The sequence below is a fragment of the Hemicordylus capensis genome, chromosome 1 (genome assembly GCF_027244095.1).
Source record: "Hemicordylus capensis ecotype Gifberg chromosome 1, rHemCap1.1.pri, whole genome shotgun sequence".
Lineage (NCBI taxonomy): Eukaryota > Metazoa > Chordata > Lepidosauria > Squamata > Cordylidae > Hemicordylus > Hemicordylus capensis.
The window spans coordinates 142,353,167-142,368,843 of NC_069657.1; the positions used below are offsets into that span (position 1 = coordinate 142,353,167).

At 46.7% G+C, this 15,677-nt stretch overlaps 1 protein-coding gene across 5 annotated transcripts in view; it reads left to right on the forward strand.

The window, feature by feature from the left end:
• PITPNM1 (phosphatidylinositol transfer protein membrane associated 1) overlaps positions 1–15,677 on the forward strand; it is a 43,236-nt gene that overhangs the window by 12,532 nt on the left and 15,027 nt on the right. For all 5 annotated transcript variants that reach the window (XM_053259520.1, XM_053259530.1, XM_053259547.1 and 2 more), the window contains 11 exons: positions 27–134; positions 1,067–1,128; positions 1,704–1,945; positions 2,767–2,956; positions 3,832–3,939; positions 4,705–4,886; positions 5,998–6,197; positions 6,290–6,460; positions 11,323–11,475; positions 13,643–13,791; positions 14,426–14,536. In XM_053259520.1, the coding sequence (XP_053115495.1) occupies positions 27–134; positions 1,067–1,128; positions 1,704–1,945; positions 2,767–2,956; positions 3,832–3,939; positions 4,705–4,886; positions 5,998–6,197; positions 6,290–6,460; positions 11,323–11,475; positions 13,643–13,791; positions 14,426–14,536 (1,676 nt within the window). The remainder of the gene's footprint in view (positions 1–26; positions 135–1,066; positions 1,129–1,703; positions 1,946–2,766; positions 2,957–3,831; positions 3,940–4,704; positions 4,887–5,997; positions 6,198–6,289; positions 6,461–11,322; positions 11,476–13,642; positions 13,792–14,425; positions 14,537–15,677) is intronic.

Sequence of the window (15,677 nt, forward strand, 5' to 3'; positions counted from 1 at the left end):
GCTTCTCGATCTTTTTCCTTTCCTAGAGGACCTTTCTGACAGCGATGATGTTTTTGCCAAGGAAATCACAAAGTGGAACTCAAATGACTTTCTTGACACTCTGGAGCGACCCAGTGAGCAGGATGATGTTCTTGGTAAGAGAGCAGCTTGTGTTTCCCATGCAGGATGCAGTGGGACCTTGGGTGTGTTCAGCTGTGTTTGTTGAGGCCTCTGGAAATCTGCGCCACTGCTAAAAGCAAGCCTGGACCAAGCCTTGCTGATGCCTGAGGTGGTTTGGTGAACTGCATCTCCCATCCTCAAAACATGTGGAGCGTATCATACAATCCCCCCACCCCCACCACACAACGCACAGGTTGGACCTTGGACCTTTTTCTTCCCCTTTCAAAAGCCATAGCCTGTGGTATGCAGAGTGTTTTTCTTCCTCCCTTCTCTTTACCTGCTGGTGGCAGCACCTATCTCTGCTCCTGCTGGTCTTGTAGTAGTGAGCATGAATTGTCCCCTTTGCTAAACAGGGTCCTCCTTGGTTTGCATTTGGATGGGTGACTGCATGCAAGTGCTCTAAGATATTCCCTTTCAGGGGTGGGGCCATAGCTCAGTGGAAAATGCCATAGCGTTCTTGCATGTAGAAGGTCCCAGGTTCACTTCATGGCATGCTACCATTTGCAGCAAAACTGTAGCCCTGCAGATTTCTAGACTGGTTGCTTTAGGTGATGGAGCCATAGTTCAGTGGAAGAGCACCTGCTTTGCATGCAAAAAACCCCAGATTCAATCTCTGGAATTTCCAGGTAAGGCTGGGAAAGGCTTCTGTCTGAAAGCTTGGAGAGCCACTGCTAATCACCAGTGTAGACAGTACTGATTTGGATGGACCAGTGGTCTGAATCGGCATAAGGCAAATCCATGTGTTCATGTGCTTATTTTTGCCAGAGAATGGAGTTCTGGACTCACTGAAATGTAACTCTTCAGTCTCTCACTCTATCATTGCCCTCCGCTATGCCTTCTAGAGCCTTTCATTACTTTCTCTTCCTTTTCTGCAGTGCCACTCACTGAAAAATTCTTGTCTTTGCAGTTGATGCTGCTGGAGCAGCCAAGCCAGATAGTGATGGGGTCATTGCATCTGGCCCATCAGAGGTGAGTGAATCCATCCTCACCATACTGTCTTTCCCACTTCTTTACCTTCAGCAAATAGTGCCATAACCACAAGAGAAAGCTTGTGGCTGCATATGACCATTGCTGTTGTCCCCAAAGCCACCTTTGCAGAACCTGGGCTGGGTGCTTTCCAGATTTCCCACTCAACAGCGGCCAATGCTTTGGTTCGGGGAAATCACATTCAAAACATAAATAGCAAAGTGCCCAGCAGGGGGGAGTCGCAGTCTTGCGAAAACACAGCTGGTAAATACAGCAACCTTTTTACACTCGACATACAATATTATAGCAATAAATCGCAGCGATTAAATCCAAAGCAAGGCACCCAAAATGTGAACGGCACCTTGCTGACAGTGTAGGGACTGCAGTGTCACAACACAGGAAGCACAGAAGCACACTTCACAGATACGACATGACCCCGTTGCAGGGTCTAATCTGGAAAGTGCCCTGGACTACATGGTACCAGGCCCAATTCTCCCATGTTGGCTTGGGTGATGGCATTCTTATCCCCATTTCCACTGCATCTTGTCCCTCACTCTTCCCCATATCTCTTTCCATAGGCTGGCTCAGAAGGCCTCTCTAGGACGTGTCGTATCCACGCGCTCTTCCTGATCCTCCACAGTGGCAACATCCTAGACCAAGGCGTGGGAGAGCCGGGCTCCAAGCAGGCTGATGTGCAGACGCTCACTGCCACCTTGGACTCAGTTACCCGCCTACACTTCCCTGAGGCATTGGGGCACATTGCACTGCGCCTGGTGCCTTGCCCACCTATCTGTGCTGCTGCCTATGCCCTTGTCTCCAAGTAGGAATCCTGTCCGCTCGGCAACTGGTGGGAGTGGGGTGGGGCAGGGTTGTTCTGCTCTCTGTCTGATGATCCACAGCTTCAGCCAGTTCAGTGTGGAGAGGCTCAGTAAAGGTTGCAGTGCCTTCTCAGTGCAGGGTGTTTTGGGTTCCCAGCTCAGGATGATAGCTTTTTCATTTGGGGATGCTGTGCTATGAGGAAAGAATGAGGTCAGTGGTCGCATATGGAAGAGACAGGCAAACAACTTGACATGGATGATGTGCTACTGAGAACATGCAGTATAAGGAGCTGTGTTTCGTGTGAAAGGTGAAAACCTGGGCAGGAGCTTCACTGGAAGATTTTGTTCCCTTTTTCAGAGCTCTGGCTCTCTTCCTCCAGCCACTTAGGTGCTTCAGACGTCCACAATAGAACTGTACCATATGACACCATTCATCTTGAATAGGGTGCTGACCCATGGGTTGTTCTTATACTACTACTATTACTTGTATCCCGCTTTTCAACAAAAGTTTGCTAAGCAGTTTACACAGAAAAATAAATAAAGATGGTTCCCTGTCTCCAAAGCCTCCCAACCTAAAAAGAAACATAAGGTAGACATCAACAACAGCCACTAGAGGGATGCTTTGCTGGGGATGGAGAGGGCCATCCCCAGCACAGCCTCTGTTTTGAGGAGGCCTTCCTTTCTCAGTGACCTGACTGGCTGTCGGTGCCATAGGTTCCAGCCCTTTCGCCTTCTGAGCTCTATACCAAGACTTGGGTTGCCGGGGAAGAAGCAGGTCCTTAGGCTGAGCTGCATCCTGCTAATTTCTCGTTTCCTTTCCCAGACTCAGCCCCTACAGTCATGATGGTGACAGTTTGTCCAGTAGCCAAGACCACATCCCGCTGGCTGCTTTGCCTCTCCTGGCCACATCTTCAGCCAGCTACCAGAATGCTGTTGCAACTGTCATTTCCTGTTCCAACCAGGCTTATGCCAGCTTCATCCACTCCCCTGATGGCATTGGCTTCTGTGGCCAGGTCAGAGAACTGGGAATGGTCAGGGCTGATAAGGAAGAGAGGGAATCTGGGATACTGTGAGGAAGAATCCTAATTTGAAGCCCAAGTGCTTGAATTGGAACAAATTGTGCCAAATGCGTTGATTTAATCTATATAATGTGGATTTTTATCTCTTTAAATAGAATGGGGATGGGGTGAAGGAAGTCTAGGATTCAGAGAATATTGGGGCAAATGTAAATCGGGACAGGGATCTTTTGAGTGTAGTAGTACATAAACTGCCAGAAGCTCCACCAGCTGCCTGCTGATTTCTGAGGACATATCTGCCCTGGACATCTAGCCATGGCTTCCTCCAAATAATTGTGGCAATTTAGTTTTGGGAATGTGCTGAGACATCTGTGTTGCATATCACCATACCACTTGTTTAAAAAAGCAGTCCTAGGACTGCTTGGTTGGGAATCATGACAGTTAAAGAGTGCAGATATCACTTGATGCCAATGTGATTTCAAGATTTTTAGCAGACCATGTTGAAACTTGTGTGCCATGCACTGTTGGGCAGTTGTAGCATAGAAAGCTTTTACGGTTTCTTCCATGTAGAGGCCTCTGTTGTATGGTTCCAGAGCAGGATTTTGCCAAGAGCTCCAGCCCCAGTCCTCTGTTAGGCTTTCTGAACAGAGTATAGAGCAAGTAGGTCTAGAGTACAAACTTTTGAGGATGTTCTCAGCTACTCCAGTCTCAATCATCCTCGGTCATTGGGAAGAGGTGAGGCCTGGAGTTTGTGGTTTCTCTCTACCTCTGGGCTTGCTTAAGAGGTGATGAGACTGTTATTTTTCATTAGCTGCAGGCACAGCTTCTTGCATTTATGGGAAGCTAGCTGTGTGTTTGCTTTCATCTTACAGGTACTGCTGATTGGAGACTGTGTTGGGGGAATCCTGGCCTTTGATGCTCTATGCCACAGCCGTGCTGGTGGGACAGGCAGTCGTGGGAGCAGCCGCCGTGGCAGCATGGTCAGTTATTGAGGAGTGATGACACGTATCTCCTTGTATGTAGCTAGGATTGGTGTCCTTCCTCACTTGAGCTCTGAAGACGGAAGGCAGGGCAGAGTGGCTTTAAGGGGAGGAATGGAGGTTTGAACTGGGGGGGACTGGATTTTCTTGTATTGCGCAATGGGCAATCCAAGTACTGTTTACAGAAAGGTTCCTGCTCTAGTCTGTAGCTTTCAAATAATTCAACAGCTCTATTTCTGCCTACTTTGAGGGCCAAGTGGATTCTACCACCAAGCAAAGTCCCTGCCCTTTAGTACTAGGGATGTGGATGAACAGTCCAACCAACGCTTTGGCAGCAGCGGGGAGTTAACTTTTAAGGGTCCGGGAGGGTGCTCTTCCACCCCCCACCCCGCCGCGTTTCCCCCACCAGCACTGTCTCCAAAATCATTGGCACGGGGCAGCAACATACCTCCTTGCCACCCCGGTCAGCGATGCACATCGGGCACTTTCAGTTTGATGCTCACTGGGGCGGCAAGGAGGTATGCTGCTGTCCCACGCCAATAATTTTGGAGACAGTGCTAGTGGGGGAAACGCGGCGGGGTGGGGGGTGGAAGCGCACCCTCCCGGACCCTTAAAGATAACCCCGCCTGCCACTGGACCAGTCCGGAAAAGGACCTCCGGACCTGTTTTTGCACACTCCTATTTAGTACACAGTTTTCACAATATAAAAGGCTTTCAGTTTCCCTTAGTAGAGAAGTCTGCTCACTGCTCTGTCCTCTTTTTCAGAATGCTGAGCTGCTTTCCCCAGAGACTTTGGTGTCCCGAGACCCACTGCTTGAAAAGGCGGAGATGTTGGGGATGGGTCGTGCCAGCCCTGAGCCGGGGGCACTCCCTCCCACCCAGAAACGTATAGACAGTGTGGCACAAGATGCAGACTCTTTACCACAGCAACAGCAGTTCTTGTCGAGGTAAGAGGAAGTGAGAAGTGTGGCCTAAATCTTTTGCTCCAGATTGGTCTACTACAGTACTTGAAAGATGAAAAGATATATAATGTTAGGCTGTCATCAGCAGCTTCATCAAATGTGTGTTCATTTGCAAAGTGGGACTGCCTGACATCCAGTGTTTGATAAGAAGTCTTCCTTATTTAAAAACGGGCACTGAACAAGGTGCTTCAGCCCCCTAGGGTTTCCATTTATCTCGAACCCAGCACCTTTGGCACAAACTTATACTGTAACCGAAATCTGTTTTGCTTTTTGTTTTGTTTAAGTGGGGAGGAGAGAGTTTCAAAAGAAAGTGACTGGTTAAGGGGAGAGTTAAACTTTCTCTTCCATTCTCCAGTTCAAATCGCCCCCTCTTGAGGGCACTTTGCGGGGAGAAGAGACTGTAGGTTTGTTACACATGCTGCCTGCCGCATAACATGTCTTTTGCCCCTTAATACGAGTGTTCTGGACCATCAGTGTTGTCACATTTCATTTCTCTTGTGTTCCTTGCTATCGTGGTGTTAAACTTCATATGTATTCATTCATATGCACTTTTTTCTCCCCAAAGTTGCCTCTTTGGATGTTTTATAAAGACTTTTCCTCCCTCTAAAATAATGCTGAAGTTGTACAATTGCACCCACTGTACTGGGCTACAGATTTTAATCCCACTAATTTAGATACAGTGTGTCCCCAATCAAAGGGAGGAAGGGGAATCTTCATACAGATTGATGAAATATAACTCGGCTCTGGAATTGTGTAATAGCTTGATTAGTGTCTGCTCAAAGAAAGTAGGTGCCGGAGATGAATGGGCACACAAGTGCAATACTATTTATTCACAAGAGAAAAAGAAGAGAGAGGCACTTCTGGTTCTGTGGGAGGGGGTAGACAGCACAAGGCTTCTGTCCAGGCTATGCCTATTCAACTAACTCCAAGTTTTCACAAAAGACCAGGAAACAAATAAAATATGGGATGTGGTACAGACTATGCTAGTCCCTTGCATTGTATCAACAAGACAGTAGTGAAAAAAGAAAAAGTGCTGGTGGGAGAAAGCTGTGAGCTATTTCTTAGCAATGATGGAGTCCTTTCCTGCTGTCCTCAGCCTGCAGGCTAATGTGCCTGCGTCGGAGGCAGAAGGAGACCCGCGGCGCAGCAGTAACTCATCTTCCTCAGTGGTAGAGACCTTTGAAGGGACAAATGCAGTTGGGAAACTGGAGTTCAAGGTGTCTGGTTTCTTCTTGTTTGGCTCACCGCTGGGGCTGGTACTTGCACTTCGTAAGACAGTAATGCCAGCCATGGACGGTAAGGACTTTCCTTCTTCCTTGATCATCTTCCTTTCAACTGTTTCCTTCTGCCGACGGCAAGATTTCACATGCTTTCTTTTACCCCTTCAGTGGCCCAGATGCGTCCAGCTTGTGAACAGGTCTACAACCTGTTTCATGCGGCTGATCCTTGTGCCTCCCGCCTGGAACCTCTGCTATCCCACCAGTTCCATGCCATTCCACCCTTTGCTGTTCCCCGCTACCAGAAATATCCCTTGGGGGATGGTTCGTCCACTTCATTGGGTAAGAAGAACTGTGAAGACCGCCCTTGAAAGTGCCGAGGAAATGCTGCTTTCTAGAATGTTGTCCAGTGGAGGGAGATACTGTTGTAGTTGTACAGAGGCTGAGAGCAAGCGAGCAAGAGAGAAGGGGCTTGTGATATGTGGCACAGTATGTCCTGCACTCCCTCAGTGTTGCAAAAGCATAAGACTGGGGTGGTATGAACTGAGGCACTGCAGAATAGGCAGCAGGGGAGTCGTTTTTTAGCCTACTTGCCAGTAGGCTTATGAGATCACCCAGCATTCCATGTGTGTGTCCATGTGTCCGTGTGTTCCCTGCTATCAGCTTCGCAACACCTGGACCAATATGAACCAAATTGGGTACAATTGTAGAGACACCTCAGCAGCGTAGCTTGTGATTTCATCCACCCCCATCCAAGATGGCGGACGCATAAACTTTTGAGGTACACATGGGCTAACTTGTGAACTGCCTAACCGATTTGAACCAAATTTGCTACAGCTGTAGGGACACAGGGATGCCCAAATGGAATGGTATGTGATGATGTCATCCGCTCCAATTCAAGATGGCGGCTGTGTGAACATCTGAGGCGCAAGCAGGCTAATTTGTGGACTCCCTAACCCATTTGAACCAAATTAGGTACAGAGTGACACACAGGGTCACCTCAACGTGTAATTTGTAATGATGTCATCCATACTAAGATGGCGGACGCATAAACTTTTGAGGTACACATGGGCTAACTTGTGAACCACTTAACCGATTTGAACCAAATTTGCTACAGCTGTAGGGACACGTAGGGATGCCCTAATGGCGTGGTGTGTGATTATGTCATCCACTCCAGTTCAAGATGGTGGCTGCGTGAACAGCTGAGGTGCAAGCGGGCTAATTTGTGGACTCCCTAACCCATTTGAACCAAATTGGGTACAGTTGCAGTGAGTGACACACAGGGACACTTCAATGGAATAGTTTGTGATGAAGTCATCCACACCAATTCAGGATGGTGACATGTAAACTTTTGAGGCTCAAGTGGGCCAGTTTGTGAACCACTTAACTGGTTTGAATCAAAATTGCTGCAGCTGTAGGGACATATAGGGACACCTCAATGGTGTAGTTTGTGATGATGTCATCCACCCTGATCCAAGATGGCGGACACTTGAACATTTGAGGTGCAAGAGATCTAACTTGTGGACCTCGATTTGAACCAAATTTAGTCCAGTTGTAGAGACAGTGAAAGGAAAGTAGGCTGATTAGTTCTTACTAGAACAACTTGTTTAAAATGGGGTGCAATTGAGAATAAGATGGATATCTGTTCTAGGAAACTCTGGTTTTCCTCTGTTATGAGGGATGCCATGTATTCTGTTGTTCTGAAATTTTGCAGGTGCCGCTATTCCCATCATTATGCTGCACTGGTGGGAAAAGCTGCACCTGCTGAAGGATCCCTTCTCATTCTCAACCTCCATGTTGCCCTAAGAGTGGTTACACACATTCTTGCATATTTTGCTTGTTTTGATCTTAAAATGTTTATATGAGTATAAAATACGCTCAGGGCAACTTACAGAGACAAAATTATAATTATATAAAATAATAATTCAGTAGTAGCAAAAACCATATGAGTGATCAACCATGGTATGACTAGCATTTGAAAAGCTTTGTCAGTTAGGACCAAGGAAGAAATACTTCTCCCACCACAGGATGTTTCCTTCTTCAGTTCCCAATAGCACCAGTTAAAAACTTCTGCTCTCCTACACCAGTGAGAGAAGAAATGGTGTCATTTAATGTATACATTTAGTTCTAGTCCCCCACCCAACCACCCTTTTTTTAAGGATGTTTGCAGTCCTTCTCTTTTCTTATTTTAATTTTAAGTATTTACTGTACAAGATTTATATCCTGTGGCTTAAAAAAAGTTATGATTAAAAATAAAACCACCACCTTACAAAAGTTATGGTTAAAAATGAAACCACTGCCAACAACACAACGTATCTGTCTAAAGATATGCCTAAATAAAACAGTCTATCACTTACAAAACCCCTATATATTTTTAGTGTGTGTCCACATATACTTACACAACTTCTTCATGTGTGTGGCTTCACTGTGCTTGTCCTCTGTTCACATTGTACCTAGAAACCGTAAAGTACCCTCCATATGCATGTTCAGCATCATGGGAGCCACTTCAGTACAGTGCAGTCCCACACAGCAGAGGTGTGTGTGTGTGTGAATTACATGATCACATGGGCAGTGTTCCCTCTAAGACAGTGTTTCTCAACCTTTTCGGAGTCAAGGATCGGTAAATTCTTAGTGCGCAGTTTCAGGGACCGGTACATTATTTGTGCACAGTTTCCTGGACCAGCAGATAGTAAAAGGGTTTTAAGTTTATCTATTAGTACTAAAGTATACTTCAGGTGTGCACAACTCAACTTAATATCAATCAATTAATTAAATCAAAGTGAAATTAATTAAAATGAATTTAATCAAAAATTTTGAAGCTCTGGCAGGCCAAGATTAATTTAAATTAAAATAAAATAAATTGAATTAAAAATCCTAATAAAATAAATACAATACAATCTGTACAAAATACACAACATAACAATAAAATGCATTGTTCTTCCTTTCTACCTCTGCCAAATCATCACACTTAACATGGAGCATTTCTAAGGAAAAAAATTAGAGAAGTTTTTCTCTTAATTTTTGATAAGATTGTTTTGATCCTTCACCACACAGGCTTTTATAAGAAGGAAAGAGAGAAGTGAGACGGGGAAAGAAAGAGGGGGAAAATAGTGCTGGCTTGGCTTGAGAAAGAGAATGGGGTAGGCTTGGCTTGAGAGAGAGAGCGAGAGAGGGATAGAAAAAGGAAAAGGGGATGAGGCAGGCTTGAAGAGAGAGAGGAAGAGAAAGAAAGAAAAAGCTAGAAAAGAAGGAGATGGAAACATGATAGGTAGGTTTGGCTTGAGGGAGAGAGAGAAAGTTTAAAACGAAACTGATGGAAAGAACCACCCCACTGCACTGCACCTCGCTCTGCTTGCCACTTGCCTTCCCATGCCATGAGACTCCATGTATTTTTAAAAATTCCAATGCCAGCTGGCACGTGACTGAGGGGTTGTCTGGGGATGGCTGCCAGGTGGGGAGGTGAGTCAGTAGTCCTTCTCTCCCCCCCCCCCCCCCGCATGCTGTAAAACCTCCGTGTGTTTTTTTTAAAAATTCTTCCAATTCGTGGTGGCCCTGCGCCTCCTCAATGATGAAAGGGCTTTTAAAAATCCCAGTTTGCACGTTACCTGACAGCGTGTGTGAGTTGCAAGTGGGGAGAGAGAAGAAGAGAGGACCACAAACTACACAGGTCTTCGCCCAGGCTAACCAAGCGCCAACCCCCCTAAAGGCCTCACACAGTGCTACTGAAGCTGAAGCTCTACTAAATAAGTGCAGCCCAGTTCTACAAGCCGGGCTGAACACCTCTTGCAAAAAGAGCTTGGCCCACGTTAGCATTCAGGGGCAACATACCGGAGGCAGGAACGACCAGGACATGAGCGGAAGATAATGGGGCGGGGGGGGGGAAGGGTAGCTAAGGTTGAGAAGTTGGAGGACATTCTCCCAACTGAGCTTTAAAACACACACACACCTTGTCTTGCCAAAACAAACAAACACCAAGAAGGGAGGGGGGAGCTGCCGCTGCTTGTATCCGTCCCTCCCACACCCACTCCTCTTTCCCCTCTCTCTTACTGGAGTTAAAAAAGCGGGGCGGGGGGGGAGCCCGTGATCAAATCAGAATACTAAACGCTCGCTGCATTATCCGGAGAGATAGAGGAAATCATGACAATTTTGGAAGTAGGATGGTGGGTTGAAAAGAAAAGAAAAGAAAAGAAAAAGGAGGAGAGATTGGGGGAAACGACTTTATTTTTGTCTTGCCACCAAGCCCCTTTGGCAGCATGAATGTAGGCACACCACCTCGCCATTAAAAAAAAAAAAAAATCCAGAGGGGGAGGAGGAGAGAAAATCACTTGAATATTCCGGCTTTTTGAATGAGCTATGTGTTCAAACTACAAATCAACTTCTCACGAGGAATCCAATTAGATAGCAGCAGATTTAGGCTCATATATTTACACACACTCACAAAGGAGGAGCAGAAGCAAAGCCGCTCTGGCTCTGGCGCCTCGCATTTGAGAAGTGACTCGCATCTGTTATCAGCTCTGTTATCAGCTGCCGAGGTGGGTGGGGCAGGATAGAAGGACTACTGACACACACACCCCATAGCCATTCCCTTGGCCACGCGACGGCTGGAATTTCAACAACATTTTTTTTAAAAACACGGAGGAGGTTCACAGCGGGGGAGGGGGTTAATTCCCCAAGGCACGGACCGGCACCGGTCCGCGGACCAGCAGTTGTGAAACACTGCTCTAAGATGTGCATGTGCTCACAAGTTCTTTGATGTCTGCTCAGTTAATTCTATATCCTGCTCAGGTTGAATTGGGAAGGTCCCACTCTGAATGCACATGCACACAGCTTTGATACTGCTGCCCAGAACAAAACTCATTCTGCACACAGGTGAAACAAATTAGGAACACTGCACATGGGCCTGCTGTTTACATGGGCCTTTCCTAAGAATTAGCACCTGAAGTAAAGAAAGACCCAGGCAATCAGCCACGCCCCTATAGTTGTGTTGTGCTCACATGCACATCCGGGATCCCACAGCATGGGATCATACACCATGCTGAAGCAGCTGCCATACTGTGTTGAGAACACATGTACTGAGCCTGTTGGCTAGAAGTGCATTTAGGGGAAGGTGCTATAAGATCTGTGGATCATGGAGGTTTAGGGGTGATTGGTGAATATATGTGATTGTTGTGCTCACGTCTGCTTAACTTTTTTCCTTGGCCTAGATGAGTCCTTACAGACTCACTCTGCCCTCTTTTTGGAAGAGCTGGACCTTGTGACACCGCCCACTCCAACAGGTGTTTTTGGGGGCTTCTGGAAAGGGAATGAGGCATCCACGAGTGAGACCCCTGTTGGCAACACCAGTGAGGTTGTCAAGAGTGAGTGCCCTGCTGCCTGTTTCTTTTCCTTTCTCCGTTTCCACCTAGCCATCTTTCAAGTTCGGCCCCCTGTCTTTTATTCATCCGAACCCATTTACAGTTTGGTGGCAGGTTGTTCTGTAATTATTATTATTAGTAGTAGCAGTATTGAATATACTGCTTTTCAAGAACAACAAAAAGGTCTCCAAATGGCTTATGTAGCGAAAGAAATGAGAAAAAGCTTCCTTGCCCCACAGGGACTCTTGGTCTAGAACAGCCATTGGCAGGCATGCTCTGCTGGCCTGAACAGGGACATTTGCTTTCCCCTTGCTAACTGTAAGAGAGGCACCATTTTAAAAAGTGCCCTGCCCAGTTAGCAGGGGTTAAATGAGACCATTTGTGCTCTCTCTTTCCCTCCTGGGGCTCAGGACTTAATGGCTTTAAGTCATCGTTTCAATGAATGTTCATTCCATTCTGCAGATTATAACAACTTGTTTCATGGATTCCTTTGGTTGAAGCACTTACAACCTGTTGTTTGGGGAGTTGCTTTTCCTGTGCCCCTTATATCTTAAAATATTGGCATGTAAAGCTGTTTCTCTGCATCCAGCAATTCAAGAAGTATTGGGCAGTCCTTTCTGCATACATCAAATACGGCAGATTCAGAGGGAAACTAGAACAAGGCTCCTTGTGTCCATGGAGTCAATAGTGCATTTTGCCAGGGCGGAATGTTTGCTGTGCTGCCAAGAAAATACTTGTTTTTTGACTGGCACGCCCAAATTCTACTGTGATGCCATAGCCTGGGCACATTGTGGTGCTTTATGTCCCTTGCATAATGCATTCTGTACTGGAGGACTTCCACAGTCATTTGGCTGTGCCAGACCATTGAGTTAGTGTCTATCATACTAATAAACCCAACAGCTGTATTATAGTGAATAAAGAGTGAAAGGCTGCAGTCCTCTGCACAGCCAGGCTGCTTAAATTCTATTGAAGTGGAGCCTGAAGAGCCCATTGAAATAAGTGGCACTTAAAGATTGCCGCCAAAGACTGGATAGTTGGGTGATTTGCTTAGGTTGTTCTGGGGCTTTTGTTTCGAAGGCGCTTTTGGCACAGAAGAAAGGGAAGGTGATGCATCAGGAGGCTTGGAAGTGGGAGCTGTTAGGGCATGAATTCCAGGAATGATGGTCATTGACTTTCATTTACATGTCCCCACTTTTGGCTGTCTGTGCTGTGTGCCTTTATTATGAACATGGGCAGGGCAAAGGACTGGGGTGTTTGCTCAGCACTGGGGGTGGTGTGTGCTAGTCATGGTGCTCTGGTCTGTCAGACATTGCCCTGGGTCTCACATGCTACACACCTACTTTTAGAAAAAGAAATGTGCATATACACAGCACATTGGTGCCCAGGGTTGCCCCTAACCTTTTTTTCTCTGCACAATTCCTCAAATCCTACATGGTGCAAACACTCATACAGTTATAAAATCAGGATTATTGGTTCAGGCACCATGACGATGGCAACAGAGAAGTCACGGCTCCCCTGACTGATTGAATTGCAGTGTTCCCGTCTCTATAGTATCATCATTGATCTCAAAACTAGCATCTTGTCTTCCAGTTTGGGACTTAATTTGCTCATTAAACCTAATGCCTATTAATTAAGTGGTTACATACTTGGTTACTGTGACAGATGTTCAGTTTGCCTCTTAATGCTTCAGTTATTTTGCATTACTTATGCAAAACCTTAAGCCATCTAATGGTGCAGCGGGGAAATGACTTGACTAGCAAGCCAGAGGTTGCCGGTTCGAATCCCCGCTGGTATGCTTCCCAGACTATGGCAAACACCTATATTGGGCAGCAGCGATATAGGAAGATGCTGAAAGGCATCATCTCAGACTGCGCGGGAGGAGGCAATGGTCAACCCCTCCTGTATTCTACCAAAGACAACCACAGGGCTCTGTGGGCACCAGGAGTCAACACCGACTCGACGGCAGGCTTTACCTTTAAGCAAAACCTTGGAGAATGTGATATGTATGAGTAGTTTGTTAAAGAGAATAAAGAGAATAGGAAAAGGTTTGTGTACAACAGAAGGAGGGAGCCATGCTGTGGTGTAGCTCACAACTGCCACAGGGGGAGAGAGAGGGCAGAGGCATCCATGGGGGCCTCCCTAATATAATTTCTCTTCCCTTCCTCTCTAGTTCTGGACCGTTGGTGGGGTGGGAAGCGCATTGACTACTCTCTCTACTGTCCTGAAGCGCTGACAGCCTTTCCCACCATTACCCTGCCTCATCTCTTCCATGCCAGCTACTGGGAAAGTGCCGATGTGGCTGCCTTCATCCTGCGCCAGGTACTCAGGCTGCTGCAGGCAAAGTGTAGGAGGGAGTGCCACTGGAGTGGGGGATCTATGGCTACTCTAATGGGGGGCTGGCACTTGATTTGGATAGGCGGGGAGGCATGGGAGGCAACCAGTTCAGGGGGAAAAGGCTAATGTGGGAGAACTTTTGGAAGGGGCATGTAATTTGAGGAAGATTCCATTCCCTTTGTACCTAGAGCAGGGCTGGGCAAATTGGCCCTCCAGATGTTGTTGAACTACAACACCCATAATTGATAAATTGTGGCTGGGGGTGATGAGAGTTGTAGTTCATCAATATTTGGAGGGCCAGGTTTCCCCAGCCCTAGCCTAGAGAATGTATCATGGTTCAGGCCAGGTGGCTACCTGGACACTTTGTGAGGCTCCTTCTGTTATGGAGAGCAAAAGAGAGCACAATTCTATGTGCTGGTTTAGGAAAATTAAAACAAACAGGAGTACTGGCAAGGATGCTTATTTTGTACAGATTTGCAGGGACGTCAGTGGGATGGGGGAGTTTAAGAAATTGTCCCCTTGAGTCCCTCTGCTGACTGCATATGTGACTGTAGATGTGAGTCATTGACTGTGAATAGCATTCTTGGGGCCTGGCACCAACATTGTGTGGTGATTGCAGGTGATTGAGACAGAGCAGCCCCAAGTGACCGAGAATGAGGAGAGTTCCATCTACAGCCCAGCTTTTCCTCGTGAAAAATGGCAGCGTAAGCGCACACAAGTGAAGATCCGGGTATGTAGCTCTGTCCCCCACAGTGGACTTCTTGTCTTTATCTTGCATGAGGACCTGGGATCTGGCTTAGGTCTGGGAACTGTAGCTTGGGGTGGGAGTTTGGGCTGAATCTGTCCTTCCCATGTCATAGAACATCTGTGAAACTATCTGTAAGTTACTTTATCATTAACCCTTGTCTCCCTCGCTCTATCCCTTCAAAGAATAGTCTGTATGTTTAAAAAAAAAACCACCAACTTTGCCATCCCAGTTCATGGACCAGACCAGACCAATGTTACATAGATAATGCAGCATTTACAAAATTTAGAATGCACGGGTCCCTTTCCTAACCTGTGCTTTCACAAACACATGCCTACTTGTCGTGTTGAGAAATAATTGCCTTCTCGGCTGGTGTAGGAGGTCACCCAAGCTTGGGATTACATCCCCCCACATGCTCCAAAAGGCAGGAAGTAGTCATACTTGAAGATCCTTAACCCAGTGCATGTGGGCGGATCTCCTCAGTTCTACTTCCTGCCTTTGCTCCAGAAGGCTTGCATTATAGCTCGCTGGCTCTGGCCTTGTTTACTAGGCCTCTTCTTTTCTTCTGCTTATATTCCTATTATTTTTGACTATTTCCAATCTATTCTTCACCTGGTATTCTACTACTATTAGTTTTCTCTAGTTACTAAAGAAAAAAGAAAAAAAAATTAAAAAGAAAAAAATAATTTTAAATTAAAAATTATTATTATTTCATATCTGTTCTTCTACTGTCCGTTCTGTTATTCATTACCTCTCCTCACCTCTTGCCGAACCTTTGGCCGATGTCCGCTAAGAAGACCTTCGGACTCCTGGCCATTAGGGAGAAATCCGCCCGTCAGCGCCTGTTCCCGCCAAAAACTCAGGACTGTGCAAATCCTGTAAGGAAAATGGCGGATGTATCAGATGACCTTGCTGGCGCCAGTAGGCCACAGTGGTCCTCTCTGTCGCCAGATACCGGAGGAGACTGGGCGCAATTCATGCCACCAGCAATCCACCGTAGCAGGACACAAGTGACGGCACAAGAAGCGGAGGCGTCCCAACAAGGAGGCCCCATTGGTGGGAGAGCTTTTGCCCGGCAGCACGGGCAAGATAAGCCTGCGAGATTTGGCCTCCCCCCCCCCCAACT